Raw genomic sequence first — 17620 nt, 5'->3', positions numbered from 1 at the left:
ACTTTATTTAAGGAGGCATTTCTAGGGAAACCCCAGAACAGCAGGGGAGACATAAACAAGGTCAGCAGAAGAAATTAACTGGCATATACAGTTACAGCAGACATTCAACACAACTCAGCTTCTAGCCAGATGAACATAAAAGCCTCACATTAAAAGACTGATTACCTCAGTTCCTATTACTAGCTACATCATATCTGGCTTTCAACAAAAAATTACAAGGCGAGCTGAAAGACAAGAAAAAACACAGTATGAAGAGACAAAGCAAACATCAGAACCAGACTCAGATATGACACAGATTTTAGAATTATCAGACAGGTAATTTAAAATAACTATGATCAAATATGTTAAGGGCTCTAATGGAAAAAGTAAAAAAGCAAGAACAGATAGGTAATAAAAGCAGAGAGACAGGAACTCTTAAGAAGAAAATCAAAAGGAAATGCTAGAGATCAGAAATGCTGTAACAAGCAAAAAAATGCCTTTCATGTGCTCATCAGTGGACTAGACACAGCTGAGGAGAGAATCATTGAGCTTGAAGATATGTCAGTAGAAATTTCCCAGACTGAAATGCAAAGAGGAGAAAAAGAATAAGGGGAAAAAAGAACAGAAGATCCCAGAACTATGGGACAATTACAAAACATTGAACATCCTGGTAATGGGAATACCAGAAGGAGAACAAAGAGGAAAGAACAGAAGAAATGTCTGAAGTAATTATGACTGACAGTTTTCCAAAATTTATGACCAAACACCAAACCACAGATCCAGGGATCTCAGAAAACACCAAGCAGGATAAATACCACACCCCCCACAAAAAAAATTGACGTGTAGGCATATCATATTCAAACTGCAGAAAACCGAAGACAAAGAGAACATCTTGAAGGAAGCCAGAGGAAAAATATACCTTACATATTGAGAAATAAGGGTAAGAATTATATCAGACTTTGAGTCACAAAGCATGCAAACAAGAAGAAAGTAGAGTGAAATATTTATTTAAAGGGTTGAAAAAAACCCCAAAAAACCCAGCAGCCTAGAATTCTGTATCTAGCAATATTTTCCTTCAAAAATAAAGAAGAAATACTTTCAAAGACAGCAGTGTTACAAGGGGTGAAAGGGAGAAATTGGTGATACTCCCTTATAATGTACCTGTACCTGCGCTATTTGTGAAACGGTATACAGTTGACCCGTGGACAGCATGGGGCTTAATCTGAGTATACCTTATAGTTGGCCCAAAAAAAAAAAAAAAGCCTAAATTTAATCATAAGATTATAGAATGCTTCCCCTCCCTATTATACTTACATCACATATCAATTATAATAACACTGAATTACAACCAAGCAAAGCTGTAAGACACTTTATTTAAGGAGGCATTTCTAGGGAAACCCCAGAACAGCAGGGGAGACATAAACAAGGTCAGCAGAAGAAATTAACTGGCATATACAGTTACAGCAGACATTCAACACAACTCAGCTTCTAGCCAGATGAACATAAAAGCCTCACATTAAAAGACTGATTACCTCAGTTCCTATTACTAGCTACATCATATCTGGCTTTCAACAAAAAATTACAAGGCGAGCTGAAAGACAAGAAAAAACACAGTATGAAGAGACAAAGCAAACATCAGAACCAGACTCAGATATGACACAGATTTTAGAATTATCAGACAGGTAATTTAAAATAACTATGATCAAATATGTTAAGGGCTCTAATGGAAAAAGTAAAAAAGCAAGAACAGATAGGTAATAAAAGCAGAGAGACAGGAACTCTTAAGAAGACTGCATTTGCTCTTTGTTTCTTCTTTTATCCTCCCCTCTTTTTCTGCCTTCTCTGGTTTTAAGTGTTGTATATGATTGCACTTTTCTCTCCTTTCTTAGAATATTAAGTATACTTCTTTATAAATATTTTAGTGGTTTCCCTAGTGTCTGCAATATACATTTACAATTCATCCAACTCCTCTTTCAGATAACACTGCAGTTGTCCCTTGAACAAACAGGTTTGAACTGCACAGGTCTGCTTATAAGTGGATATTTTTCGGTAGTAAATACTACAGCATACATGGTCCATGGTTGGTTGAATCTATGGATGCAGACAAGAAGGGCCAACTATAAGGTATACTCAGATTAAGCCCCATGCTGTCCACGGGTCAACTGTATACCGTTTCACAAATAGCGCAGGTACAGGTACATTATAAGGGAGTATCACCAATTTCTCCCTTTCACCCCTTGTAACACTGCTGTCTACAGCAGTGTTACAAGGGGTGAAAGGGAGAAATTGGTGATACTCCCTTATAATGTACCTGTACCTGCGCTATTTGTGAAACGGTATACAGTTGACCCGTGGACAGCATGGGGCTTAATCTGAGTATACCTTATAGTTGGCCCTTCTTGTCTGCATCCATAGATTCAACCAACCATGGACCATGTATGCTGTAGTATTTACTACCGAAAAATATCCACTTATAAGCAGACCTGTGCAGTTCAAACCTGTTTGTTCAAGGGACAACTGCAGTGTTATCTGAAAGAGGAGTTGGATGAATTGTAAATGTATATTGCAGACACTAGGGAAACCACTAAAATATTTATAAAGAAGTATACTTAATATTCTAAGAAAGGAGAGAAAAGTGCAATCATATACAACACTTAAAACCAGAGAAGGCAGAAAAAGAGGGGAGGATAAAAGAAGAAACAAAGAGCAAATGCAGAGTATGCAAATATATTAATTATAAAAGTTGTGTTTTTTTAAAATGAAAATTGGTGACTTTAAAGCTCATATTTATTGGGTTTTTTTCCTTGTTGTTACAAGGGGTGAAAGGGAGAAATTGGTGATACTCCCTTATAATGTACCTGTACCTGCGCTATTTGTGAAACGGTATACAGTTGACCTGTGGACAGCATGGGGCTTAATCTGAGTATACGTTATAGTTGGCCCTTCTTGTCTGCATCCATAGATTCAACCAACCATGGACCATGTATGCTGTAGTATTTACTACCGAAAAATATCCACTTATAAGCAGACCTGTGCAGTTCAAACCTGTTTGTTCAAGGGACAACTGCAGTGTTATCTGAAAGAGGAGTTGGATGAATTGTAAATGTATATTGCAGACACTAGGGAAACCACTAAAATATTTATAAAGAAGTATACTTAATATTCTAAGAAAGGAGAGAAAAGTGCAATCATATACAACACTTAAAACCAGAGAAGGCAGAAAAAGAGGGGAGGATAAAAGAAGAAACAAAGAGCAAATGCAGAGTATGCAAATATATTAATTATAAAAGTTGTGTTTTTTTTCAATGAAAATTGGTGACTTTAAAGCTCATATTTATTGGGTTTTTTTCCCTGTAGTATTTAACTATGCTCTTATATATTCAAGTTTTCATTTTAACAGAACTTTCCTCTGGAAGAATTATGGCTCTTTAATTTTACTCTACTGAAAAACAATATTGTGATTCTATACTCAATCTTTATTTTTTTTTTAATATAAGATTCCTTTATAAGACACAGAATTTTTTTGCCTTCTGTGCTGCTATTTTCAGCAATGAGACTGAAGATGTCTGACTGACTGTAGACTGTCTCCCAGGTCACTGCTGCCCAGGGGTACTGGCAAATATGATTAATGACATTTTTGGCTCTTCCTCTTTCCTTTTGACCTGAGTCAGGCCCCTGTCCTGTCCTGGTTCTCTGTCTTGGTGTCTAATGGTGCACAGAAGGAAAGTTTACCTTGTAAACTTTCCAGATGCAAATACTTTCAGCAGTGATGTGTACCTGACCGTTACTAAAGACACTTAAGCATTGTTTTTCTTCCTTCCCCTTGCACTAGCTTTTAGAAATGAGCTTTGAATATTATTTTTTTTTCTAAAATATTCCCTCCAGGCTCAGTCTGTGAAGCACTGTTGGTGCACTTGGGGAAGGCCTGGAAGTTATAATTAATATATTTGCATACTCTGCATTTGCTCTTTGTTTCTTCTTTTATCCTCCCCTCTTTTTCTGCCTTCTCTGGTTTTAAGTGTTGTATATGATTGCACTTTTCTCTCCTTTCTTAGAATATTAAGTATACTTCTTTATAAATATTTTAGTGGTTTCCCTAGTGTCTGCAATATACATTTACAATTCATCCAACTCCTCTTTCAGATAACACTGCAGTTGTCCCTTGAACAAACAGGTTTGAACTGCACAGGTCTGCTTATAAGTGGATATTTTTCGGTAGTAAATACTACAGCATACATGGTCCATGGTTGGTTGAATCTATGGATGCAGACAAGAAGGGCCAACTATAAGGTATACTCAGATTAAGCCCCATGCTGTCCACGGGTCAACTGTATACCGTTTCACAAATAGCGCAGGTACAGGTACATTATAAGGGAGTATCACCAATTTCTCCCTTTCACCCCTTGTAACACTGCTGTCTACAGCAGTGTTACAAGGGGTGAAAGGGAGAAATTGGTGATACTCCCTTATAATGTACCTGTACCTGCGCTATTTGTGAAACGGTATACAGTTGACCCGTGGACAGCATGGGGCTTAATCTGAGTATACCTTATAGTTGGCCCTTCTTGTCTGCATCCATAGATTCAACCAACCATGGACCATGTATGCTGTAGTATTTACTACCGAAAAATATCCACTTATAAGCAGACCTGTGCAGTTCAAACCTGTTTGTTCAAGGGACAACTGCAGTGTTATCTGAAAGAGGAGTTGGATGAATTGTAAATGTATATTGCAGACACTAGGGAAACCACTAAAATATTTATAAAGAAGTATACTTAATATTCTAAGAAAGGAGAGAAAAGTGCAATCATATACAACACTTAAAACCAGAGAAGGCAGAAAAAGAGGGGAGGATAAAAGAAGAAACAAAGAGCAAATGCAGAGTATGCAAATATATTAATTATAAAAGTTGTGTTTTTTTAAAATGAAAATTGGTGACTTTAAAGCTCATATTTATTGGGTTTTTTTCCCTGTAGTATTTAACTATGCTCTTATATATTCAAGTTTTCATTTTAACAGAACTTTCCTCTGGAAGAATTATGGCTCTTTAATTTTACTCTACTGAAAAACAATATTGTGATTCTATACTCAATCTTTATTTTTTTTTTAATATAAGATTCCTTTATTAAGACACAGAATTTTTTTGCCTTCTGTGCTGCTATTTTCAGCAATGAGACTGAAGATGTCTGACTGACTGTAGACTGTCTCCCAGGTCACTGCTGCCCAGGGGTACTGGCAAATATGATTAATGACATTTTTGGCTCTTCCTCTTTCCTTTTGACCTGAGTCAGGCCCCTGTCCTGTCCTGGTTCTCTGTCTTGGTGTCTAATGGTGCACAGAAGGAAAGTTTACCTTGTAAACTTTCCAGATGCAAATACTTTCAGCAGTGATGTGTACCTGACCGTTACTAAAGACACTTAAGCATTGTTTTTCTTCCTTCCCCTTGCACTAGCTTTTAGAAATGAGCTTTGAATATTATTTTTTTTTCTAAAATATTCCCTCCAGGCTCAGTCTGTGAAGCACTGTTGGTGCACTTGGGGAAGGCCTGGAAGTGCGTGGGCCAGCCTTGGGTGCACTGCCTGAGTGTGAGCTGAGCCTCCTGAATAAACAAGCTGCTCTCAGAACCGGCCCATGGCCAGGGCTTAATGAGGCCAAATGTAGAAGAACAAAACAAAATCGCCCAAAGCTGGGTGGCAGTGTGTGCCTGTCATATTTCAGGCAGAATCTTTTTTTAGCAAAGACATTCTACCCTGATGGTAATGTCACCTTGGAAAGAGATGACTTCTTGGGAAGCAGCAAGAGAAAATTAATGTAATATAATGTCATGGTATTAATGTGTCACTTTAATGATGCTTCATTTCAGGGATCTTTTTGTTTTTATAATATCTTCATTTATGTTTAGTAGAATGGTACATTTTGTTCTGCTTTATGGTTTCCAAGGATGATAATAATTATAGCCTGTATTTTAATTGTTCCTAATTGGTATTAAGTAGTAGTCATTTTAGCATATGCAAAATGAAAATGAAAATGTAATAATCCTGAAAGCCTCACAGTTACTAGAAATTCTTAACCAGGGAGCTGTAGTGACAAATTAGAAGCCAAATGGTTAAGTTGCATGATGAAAACAAATAAAAACAACAACTGAAAAAAAATAGATGGCATACTTAACTCAAATCGTTCTTTAAAAAAACACATTAATAGGTATTCATTATAATCAATAGTTTACATTTTTCAATGTATTATATATCAATTGTATATTGTTCTTCTTCAATACTTTATTTCAATCTAGTTATCATTTGAATTTTTCGTGAAACATTGTCTATGTATAAAAATATAGATTATCAAGCAACTTCAAGATTTCTCATTTTTTGTAGAAAACCATTTTCTTATTTTTGGTAATTTTGCTAAAACCATTCCTGTTTTTGAGAAAACATGTAAAACTGGTGGATTAAGGAAATTGGTATATGGTTTTGAGTTGTACCAGCCTGTATCCTTCCAATTTGTACCTGTTTTCTCCTTTTTTCCCTTAAAATAAAGAATTTTAGGAGTGCTGGTGGCTAAGGCCAAGGGGTTCAGAAAGGACCATCCATACACTGTAGGGGTATTTATTTAGCTTCTGAACTGTTTAGTGGTTAAAAATTTGTGAGAGAGAAGGATTGCGATTGTGTACAGGAAAGTGATGAGAAGTCACTAAAAGGGGTCTCTAACCCTGCAGGCCATTAAACACTTGCTCATCTTTGTCAACTACTGAGTCACATAAAAATTACCCTGGTTACCTGCGAGTGAAATTTCTAACTAAAAACACCCATAATGCATCACGACAATAGCCAGTTTCCCCATCTCATACGTTTTGTGGGGTCAAGGCCCTGGCAGGATGTGTGAATTAGTCGCTTGGGTCTTCAGTTTAGCAGCTGGCTGTTGCACTTATGACTTTACTCTCTGCTGAGTCGAAATGTGTTCTTGAGAGAGACATGTGCTTAATTTCCAGATAGAAAACTATCTGCTCCGGAATCACGAGACTAGAAAATACCTTCAAGAGCAGGCCTACCGCCTACAGCAGGGCATTGTCACCAGCACCACGCAGCAGGTAAGAAGGTGCCAGTCTTCTCCCAGTGACAGTTCCTCCTCTTACTCATGCTGAACTGACCCTTTTAAGAGCCAGGGGCCAAGGATTTTTATCATTTGAATCATTCCCAATGGGGCAGTAAGAACCTGTTTCTGAAAATGACAACAAATGTTAAGTAGAGTTTAGAAATGCTAAATATGCACTTTTCATTGTTGATGATTTTGTGCCTTTTAAGATTGTCAGTAAGGTGTATCTTAGATTTATATACAACTATTAGGAACCCTGGATTACAGATGAGAAAAGTCTGAGGGTAATCAAATTTGCTACTTTGGAGACATCCTATTCCTTTTCTTCTACTCCCTCTCACTTCTGTTTTTTTTTTTTTTTTTTTTTTTTTTTTTAGTATATGTGCTGCCGAAGCGAGCACCCTCTCACTTCTATGAGTAGGAAACAAATTCCTAGATTCTTCTGAATAATTAAGAATTTGTTAAGAATTATTCTTCTGAATAATTAAGAATTTGTTGAATATTAATTAAGTGCTGAGGAGAAACTAAACTGTTTTTTACTTCATTCCTCTTCTCGCTACCCAACTTTAGAATAAAAAATGTATGGAATGTTTTCCTCCAAAAATATTAACCAAAACCAAGGATCATAAGATATTTGAGGAAAACCTATAGGATGTCAAAGAAAAAAGAAGATAAACCAAAGAACTGAGCTCAGATAATTCAGAGTACAGCAGAGGACTTTAAAAAAATATTGTAATTAGTAAGTTCAAAAGGAATTGAGACAACATTATATCTATAAAATAGGAATGAGCTGCTATGAAAAAGAATAATCAGAAAGTAAGAAACAATGCTTAACAGTTGAAAATACGAAAACTGTAATATAGAATTAAATTAACCAATAGGGTACAAATTAAGCTGTTTCTCTGGTAGAAAACAAGAGAAAATCTTAAAACATGCAGTAAAAAGACAGATAAAAGGAGCTTCCCTGGTGGCACAGTGGTTGAGAGTCCGCCTGCTGATGCAGGGGACGTGGGTTCGTGCCCCGGTCCGGGAAGATCCCACATGCCGCGGAGCGTCTAGGCCCGTGAGCCATGGCTGCTGAGCCTGCGCGTCTGGAGCCTGTGCTCCGCAACAGGAGAGGCCGCAACAGTGAGAGGCCCGTGTACCGCAAAAAAAAAAAAAAAAAAAAAAAGACAGATAAAAAATATGAGAGAAAAGTAAGTCAGAATCGTGAAGAGATTAAAAGTGACCAATAGCCTTCTAATAGGAACCTCGAAATTTAAACAGAGACATAATAGAAGAAGTTAAGAAAGAGAAAATAATAGAAAAGCATTTCATATGAATCTTGGGGTTGATATGACCTACTGAAATTGATATGGATGAATGGGTAAAGGCCCACACCTGGTCAGAACACCGAGAATAAAGAAAAAGCATCTTAAAGAGTTCCAGACAGAATAAACAGGCTATCTTACAAAGGTACTGGAACCAATTCTTAGCATCAACCTCAATTACTAGAAACAAATGAGGTTCAGGGGGGGATTTGTTTTGGACCAAGAATTCTATATCTAGTCATTTTATCAAACAGATGCGAGGGCAGACTAAAACTGTACTCGGACATGGACCCAGAAATTTTACCCCCAATATTCCATATGAAAAAAGGCTTTTTGAGGAAATTCTCCAGCATAACAAAGAAAAATAAGAAAGTATACAATACGAGGTATAAATAAGAAACTGAACCAGAAATGAAATCATAGAAGTTATAAGAGCTGAAAGAAAGCTTTAAAAAGTTGCCACTTTGGGAAAATCTGCTTTGAGCTGCAGAATTAAAAGATACAGGATTGGGCTCCCCTGGTGGCGCAGTGGTTGCGCGTCCGCCTGCCGATGCAGGGGAACCGGGTTCGCGCCCCGGTCTGGGAGGATCACACATGCCGGATCACACATGCCGCGGAGCGGCTGGGCCCGTGAGCCATGGCCGCTGAACCTGCGCGTCCAGAGCCTGTGCTTCGCAACGGGAGAGGCCACAACAGTGGGAGGCCCACATACCACAAAAAAAAAAAAAAAAAAAAAAGGTACAGGATTACATTTCTTTCTCTATGAATCCCATAAACATAATTCTGTTGCTACCTTTTAGTGGATTTAAAATTTTAATATCAACTTAGGAAGGGAACACCTAATTATTGCTACACTAAAAAATGTACATGTTGGAAATTTTAATGTAAAAGTAATGAAACTAATTAAAATTAGGAGTTGAAGAGGGAGAAAGGTGAGTGGTAGTATAAGTATACTAAATTTTTACTTTTTGTTTCATGGAATAATCCTCTATATTCTATAATTCATAACTCAAAAATACAGATGTAAATCTACTATTTAAGTTTAAAATGGAAGCCACCAAAAGAATTAAAACAGAGGGTTTTCAAAAATGTTTATTTCAGATTGAGAGGAACTGACTGGTAGGGAAAGTTTTGTCATTTGAGACCCTTTTGTATGGTTTGTTCTATTTTCTTACCTTGGGCAGATGTCATTTTAATTTGTTGTGGTGTCTTTGGTTTTGGTATCAGGGTAACATTCATCTCATAGAATGACTTTGGAAGCGTTTCTTCCTCTTCAATTTTTTGGTATACTTTGAGAAGGATAAGTGTTAAGTCTTCTCTCAGTGTTTGGTAGAATTCACCTGTGAAGCCATCTGGTCCTGGACTTTTGTTTGTTGGGAGTTTTTTTTTTTAATTACCGATTTAATTTCATTACTGGTAATTGGTCTGTTCATATTTTTTATTTCTTACTGATTTCAGTCATGGGAGATTGTATGTTTCTAGGAATTTATTTCTTCTAGGTTATCCATTTTATTGGTGTATATTTGTTTGTAGTAATCTCTTATCGTTTGTATTTCTGTAATGTCACTTGTAACTTCTCTTTCATTTCTGATTTATTTATTTGAGCCCTCTCTCTCTTTTTTCTTGATTAGTCTGGCTAAAGGTTTATCAGTTTTGTTGATATTTTCAAAGAACCGGCCCTTAGTTTCATTAATCTTTTCTATTTTTTTTTTTGTCTCTATTTCTTTTATTTCCGCTCTGATCTTTAGGAGTTCTTTCCTTCTACTAACTTTGGTTTTGTTTGTTTTCCTTTTTCTAGTTCCTTTAGGTGCAAAGTTAGGTTATTTATTTGAGATTGTTCTTGTTTCCCAGGATAGGCTTGTACTGCTATAAACGTCCCTCTTAGAACTGCTTTTGCTGCGTCCCATAGATTTTGGATCGTTGTGTTTCCATTTTCATTTGTCTACAGGTGTTTTTTGATTTCCTCTTTGACTTCTTCAGTGACCCATTGGTTGTTTAGTTGCATATTGTTTAGCCTCCACATGTTTGTGGTTTTGCAGTTTTTTTCTTGTAGCTGATTTCTAGTCTTATACTGGTCAGAAAAGATGCTTGATATGATTTCAATCTTCTTAAGTATATTGAGAATTGTTTTGTGGCCCAGCATGTGATCTATCCTGGAGCACGTTCCATGTGCCCTTGAAAAGAATATGTATTTTACTGCTTTGGGATGGAGTGTCATTTTAATTTTTTGTTGTTCCTTTTTCTTAAAAGAGAATGAAGGTAAGATGTCCATAATACATAAGTTGTGTGTAATCTTTTAAGTAGGTAAAATTATATGGATGACTGCATAGATATGCATAGAGATTTGTGAGTGTTCACCAAAATGTTAATGATGGTTCTCAGGTGCTGTGATTAGGTGATTTTTATTCTCTTATACTGCACAATATTCTTTGAATGCTTTACAGTAAGCATGTATTATGTATATAAGAAAAAGTAAAGCGATATGTGTTGAGAAAAAGAAAAACAGTAATTATGAATATTAGTGAAGTAACAGGGAGTTTTGTTTTTTTTTTTTTTTTTTTTTTTTTGTGGTATGCGGGCCTCCCTCTGTTGTGGCCTCTCCTGTTGCGGAGCACAGGCTCCGGACGCGCAGGCTCAGCGGCCATGGCTCACGGGCCCAGCCGCTCCGCGGCATGTGGGATCCTCCCAGACCGGGGCGCGAACCCGGCTCCCCTGCATCGGCAGGTGGACGCGCAACCACTGCGCCACCAGGGAAGCCCCAACAGGGAGTTTTGAGAAGGAAAAAATTATTTTGACCTTACCAGTGCCTTAAAAAAATCTAAATTTTTTTCCTGCAAGGGACTAATAATAGCCTTTAGTACTTTATGGTTTACTGTTATTTGCTGGTTTTAGTGTTTAACATTAAAAGCAATGAGAGTGCTAAAATCTTACATTGAACCTTTGCCTTGGGTTCCTTTATGAGCTACCATATGCAGGCTTTTCTTAATACAATATCCTTTTAACTTTTTTCCTCATTTACAGGGGTTTTGCTCATCTAAAAAAATTACTGCCACAACCTTTAATGCTAATTCTTAAAAGTAAGTTTTGTCTTCTCAATCAAGAGGAAATTATACACAGGAGGCATATACAGATGTTTCATTCTGCATGGGTGACATCATTCAGAATTATTTGAGTCATTATGTAGTAGGTATACTGCCACCTTTTCACTTTGGGGATTTCTTAGGACATGATGATTACCAGTTTTCAGACTTTAATTGTTTCAGTCACCTTAGGAGAGATTTATCTCCTTCTTATTGAAAACTTCTTATTGAAGTTTCCAGAAATAGGAACACAGAAAGAATAGACCCTCTGTGACTACTTCTGCCAACCACATAGCCAGTCATCATTCCCGGGTGACACTGAGGGATTAAAATATGTTTCAGTGAAACACTGAAGTCTCATAATTGTTCACGTATTTGTTTTTGTCTCTAGTCTTTGTTTAGGAAAGACCTTCACATGACAGCACTCCACCTCTGACCTTCACATGACTCAACATTCCACCTCTGCTTTTGATCTCTTCTTTTCCATCTTATAAACCCTCTTAATCAAGAGTTAGCAAACTTCTTCTCTAAAAAACCAAACAGTAAATAGGCTTTACAGCCTGTATGGTCTCTTTTGCAGCTACTCAGCTGTGCTATTGTAGAGCAAAAGCAGCCATAGACAATATCTTCATGAATGAGTGTGGCTGTTCCAGTAAAACTTTATTTACAAAGACAGGCCCAGAATTGACAACCTATGCTAAGTCTTCTCACCCTTAAAAGAAAAAACAAAACAATTTTATTGCCTAGACCTATTTACATTAGCACACTCTTTCCTTCCTTTCATGTGCAGATTTTTATACTTGCTTACATGACTTCTTTGCTACCCACTCACTTTGCAACCTTTCAGAATGTGCCATCTGTCCCAATCTGTCTGCTGAGGTGGCTCTCAATGGACTTGGTCACCGAGTCAGAGGCCTTTTCTCCCTCTTCGTCTTTCGATGAAAGGAGGCCGTCCGTATGTGTAGTGGTCAGGAACTTGGGCTCTCAAGTCAGATGACCTGGATTTAAGTACAGGCTCTGCTATTCCCTCTCGGTGGGAACTGTTGTTAGTCACTTACTAACCTCTTTAAGGCTTGATTTCTTCTGTAAAAATGGGGAAAATGACTCAGAAGTACTTGACAATTCAGTGAGGTGATGCATGCAAAGTACTTGGCTCCTCACTGGTAAACATTGTTTGTAGCTGTATTTTTATTATCATGGTTATTATCATTATAGACTGTTTCGTCTTTCTTAAGACGCACTTCTTGGTTCATCCGACAGTGTGCTGTTCTGAATATTTTTCTGCTGCTCTTTGTCTCCTTTCTACATAACTTTCTCTTTTTATCCTTCAAATGCAATCATTTTTCAGAGTTTTGTACTTAGTGCTATCTGATCTGCTTCTGCCATTTTAACTCTCTCATCTGTGGATGACTCCTGGATCTGTTGATCTCCTGGATCAGTCCCTTTTTCTTTCCAGAAAATCCTTTTTTTCAACTGCTTGTTCAGCATCTTCATCCAGATGGCCCTCTGAGATAGCACGGTCACTAAGACCAAACTCATCCCTTGGAACAACCGATTTTGCCGTTTCTCTCAGTGACATCATCTTTCACTGAGGATAGAACTCCTGGAGTCATCTTGGATGGCTCGTTTGTTTTCTTCATCCAAGGTCACTATTCACTGCCCATTTACCTTCAAAGTGTCTTTTACAGCCATTCTTTTCTTTCCGTTTCTATTGCCTCTCCTCTTGTTAAGGCTTTTTATTAACTCCCTCCTATGTCTTCTTCTACAAGCACTGCAAGAACTAGTTTATTCATCTTCCATGTCTCCTTGTGCTTTTTACAGCCCTTTTCCTTTGCCTCCCCCTGTTGTGGCCTCTCCCGTTGCGGAGCGCAGGCTCAGCGGCCATGGCTCACGGGCCGCGCCGCTCCGCGGCATGTGGGATCCTCCCAGACCGGGGCGCGAACCCGGTTCCCCTGCATCGGCAGACGGACGCGCAACCACTGCGCCACCAGGGAAGCCCGAAAATCCTTTTTTTCAACTGCTTGTTCAGCATCTTCATCCAGATGGCCCTCTGAGATAGCACGGTCACTAAGACCAAACTCATCCCTTGGAACAACCGATTTTGCCGTTTCTCTCAGTGACATCATCTTTCACTGAGGATAGAACTCCTGGAGTCATCTTGGATGGCTCGTTTGTTTTCTTCATCCAAGGTCACTATTCACTGCCCATTTACCTTCAAAGTGTCTTTTACAGCCATTCTTTTCTTTCCGTTTCTATTGCCTCTCCTCTTGTTAAGGCTTTTTATTAACTCCCTCCTATGTCTTCTTCTACAAGCACTGCAAGAACTAGTTTATTCATCTTCCATGTCTCCTTGTGCTTTTTACAGCCCTTTTCCTTTGTATCAGGGAAGCCGAGTCACTGTGAGTGTTATGGGGTAAGGAATTTTTAGATCTTCACAATTGTGGGAGAAGCTGGGGGAATAGATGCTCTATGCCTTGTACATGGTGTTTGAACTCCTTAGCCTGTGACTGAGTCTTATACTATCTTGCCTCAACTCAGCATTCCAGTCTGATCTCCCACAATAAAGTACCTCTGTTCCTAATCAGGAAATAGGAATCACAAGTGTCTGGATGTGCCGTTGCTTATGTTCATTCTTTGCTTTTAAAATTCCCTTCTCTTTTCTCAGTTTGTAGAAATCTTTCAGGACCCAGTCTAAAAGCTACCTTAGCATCAGCTACATGTGATCCCTCCCTTGACTGAAATCCTTTAGAACTTTCTATCATTTATTTAGTCATTGAATAAACACTTATAAGGGTCTGTGATATGGCAGGCACTATTATAGGAGATGGAGCTTTGGCAGTGAACAAAATGTGCCTGTCTTTGTGGATATTACATTATGCAAACTTTCTATCTTGTGTTATTGTTAATTGTGAATATTTCTTTCCACTTCTAGATTTTTACGTTGCTTGGTGGCAAGGGGTAGGTATATCTTACTTAGGACTGTATCTCATTCAGTGCAAGATGTTGAGTATATTTCTTTTGAATTGAATAAAGAAATAGATGTGGAGGAAGATAAAATTTTCCATGAGTAAGCTATTTGCTGGGACTGAGAACAGTTGTAACAAGTTGCAAGCAACCAAAGATGGCATTTATTGCTAATGGTTCTAAGTTCTGCACTTGGGTTCTATAGCCCAGTATGTTTGGAAAAGCCTAAGTGGTCACCACCAAGTGAGATGTGAGTTGCTATGTGATTTAGTTGCCAAAGAAGCCAACTTGACTTATGCCACATTAATGAAACTATACTTTCTACGGTAAGAAAGGTGATAGCCCCGTTCAGCTTACTGATCCACTCTTCCTGTGTTACAATCTATTTTATTGAGCGGGGGGCGTGTTTTGTGACGGTCTTAGATGGAGGGAGAATTAAGAGAAGTGACCTGGGGTGGACAGGGGGAGGTGGCAGTCAGGGACCACGCAATGGTGTCACAGTAGAATGGTAGAAGGAACTGGGAATGTTAAGCCTGAAGAAGAAAAGATTAGAGAAGAAAAGATAGTTGTGTTCAAACATGGGCAAGACTGTCCCATGGAAGAGAGCTTGTGACTGTTCAGAGTGCTCTCAAGGGGGAAGACATGTGACCTGTAGAAGAACATGGGAAGACAGATGAGGACTCAAAGAAGACCAAGTCCAAGTACATTTCCTTGGAAAGAAGTGAGCTTCTCAAACTATGGCAGTTAACGACTTTCCTGGGGTGCTTTAGAAAATGGAACACTAGGGGTTAGGGTAAAGTAGGGAGTTGAAAATCAAAAGACCAAATGCAATCATCTACCCTGAGGTCTTTCATGAGATAACCAAAGAGATGACAGTCTTTCAGACTGCAGTTTCCTTTGTTTTTATTTGTGTATCTTAGGGACTTGAATATGAACTGAGAGTCAAAATCCTTGGTTTCCTGTTTTCAGAATTTCCAGTTGGTACTCTGTGTAATCATTCTGTGTCATCTTAAATAGTTTCACTTTTCTGGGCCTTGAGGTCTTTAGTTGCAAAGCATCTGAATGTGATCTATTGGTGTGTGCTGAACCTTAGCAAGTGTGTGTACAGAAGAATCTTTGAGACTTGTGAGATTTAATGTCTTATTTGAATCGAAGAACGAAATTTTTATGTTTCTTTTGGATGTGATTTTAAAAGTTCTACTTAAAGACCATTTTGCTGAGTTCATTTAGACCCTCTCTCCTTGGTGTATGCTTAATGGCACACGCTTCAAGGGTCTCTGGTCTCTCATGATTATTAAAGATGATCAATTTTATGGTGCCACATCCACATGCCTCTCAAATTAGTCTTTTGTGGCCTCAGATGTATATCAGTTTCTTTCTTAGTATGGGGTTCATTTTGTTTCTTGAAATTAGGTATTCATTCTTGGTGAGATATGAATTATTGATGACCATTTTTGCTTCAGGAAGCACAGATCAATACAATAGTTGGAAGAGCTGGAATTTATATCAATTAAGATTTAAAAAAACATAGTTCTCTTCAGGGTGCTGTGTAAATGCGGAAAATTAAGATGTGATCCCTGCCTACAAGCTTAGATTTTGGTCAGGGAGGTGATTATTATATGAGAAGCATTATTCATGTAACTTCTTTTTCCTACGGGAGTTGCACATAGTTCACTTATGTAGCCTTGGTACATTTTACAGTCATAGGAGCTGTTCTTGTTTGTTTTGTTTTTTTTAACTTTTATTTGCATTTATTTTTTGTGTCATTTATTACCAGGCCGTAAGTTTTTGTTTCTTCAGTTTCTTCTGGGATATCTTTTTCTTCTGTGCAACCTCCTCTTCTGGTTTAGGAACAATCTGTTCTTTTTCAGTGAAGATCATCTCAATGTGGCAGGGAGAGCTCATGTATGGGTTGATCTGACCATGAGCTCTGTAAGTCCTGCACCCCATCCTGGGGGCTTTGTTCACCTGGATGTGCTCAGTGACCAGAGAATTTACATCTAAGCCCTTTAAGTTCATCATTACTCTCTGCATTTTTGAGCATGTGCAGTAAAAATTCAGCACTCTTTTTTGGGCCACCAACCCTGCATCCAGCCCCATTGTTTGGCCAGGGCACACCTACCAGCTCCACCATTGTAACGGCGGAATGGCACACATTGCTTCTTTAAAGTGACATCCTTCAGATACTTGGTGGCTTTTCGGATATGCGTACCGTTAATGGCCTGGGCAGTTTGACGAGTGTTCTTAAAGTGAACACTAAGATTTGAACCTCTCGACTTGCACGATTTTGTGGGGTTTTCTGGGTCAGGTGAATAACGAACCATTTTTAGAGGTCATACATTAACATTAGTGTCACTGACCCTTTGTCAATAGACTAAGTGCTTTGAGTGGTGTTATTTTACTGGGTTGTCTTCATCATACACTAGAAAAGAAGATGGAGTAGATGTTACGAACCTCATTTTTTAAAAGAGAAAGGCAGGAGAATTGGTGATGCTGCAGCAAGTAGATGCGGGCTCTATAATCAGACCTTCAGTTTGCTGAGCAGTGTAGTAAAGTTTCTATTATGGTGGAATTTATGGGGGAAGGAGGGCTGATTTTGGCTTCCTATAGCTGTTGTACCAAATAATTCAAAATGGATTGAGAAGTGTGAATTTAAATAAAAAAGATTGTTGCTGGATCGTCACCTCTGCTGAATGAATTATCAGGTAGGATAGGACTTGATATGTAGGGTCTCTGGGGAATAAATAATTTTTTTTTAAGAATAGACAACCTGCAGCTCTGATCAACACATATATATGGAATCTAAAAAAAAAAAAGAAATTGGTACTGATGAACCTAGTGGCAGGGCAGGAATAAAGATGTAGACATGGAGAATAGACTTGAGTACCTGGGGTGGAGGGGTGGGAAGCTGGGATGAAGTGAGAGAGTAGCATTGACATATATACACTACCAAATGTAAAATGGAGGGCTAGTGGGAAGCAGCCGCATAGCACAGGGAGATCAGCTTTGCGATGACCTAGAGAGGTGGGATAGGGAGGGTGGGAGGGAGGCTCAAGAGGGAGGGGATATGGCGACATGTGTATGCATATGGCTGATTCGCTTTGTTGTACAACAGAAACTAACATGAAGCAATTATACTCCAATAAAGATCTATTAAAAAAAAATTGGAGAAACTTTTTTTTTTTTTTTTTTTTT

General features: G+C 38.2%; 1 protein-coding gene and 1 pseudogene across 1 annotated transcript in view; one reads left to right on the top strand and one right to left on the bottom strand.

The window, feature by feature from the left end:
- The window catches only part of CARMIL1 (capping protein regulator and myosin 1 linker 1), a 333351-nt gene that overhangs the window by 234423 nt on the left and 81308 nt on the right, over window positions 1-17620 (top strand). Inside the window, exon 24 of the mRNA XM_028479533.2 lies at window positions 6968-7066. Within this exon, the coding sequence (XP_028335334.1) occupies window positions 6968-7066 (99 nt within the window). The remainder of the gene's footprint in view (window positions 1-6967; window positions 7067-17620) is intronic.
- LOC112064295 (60S ribosomal protein L17-like) lies at window positions 16196-16749 on the bottom strand (annotated as a pseudogene).

The sequence above is a fragment of the Physeter macrocephalus genome, chromosome 18, assembly GCF_002837175.3.
Source record: "Physeter macrocephalus isolate SW-GA chromosome 18, ASM283717v5, whole genome shotgun sequence".
Classification (NCBI taxonomy): domain Eukaryota; kingdom Metazoa; phylum Chordata; class Mammalia; order Artiodactyla; family Physeteridae; genus Physeter; species Physeter macrocephalus.
The sequence above is the reverse complement of the archived record's forward strand: the minus strand, read 5'-3'. Positions and strand labels throughout refer to the sequence as shown.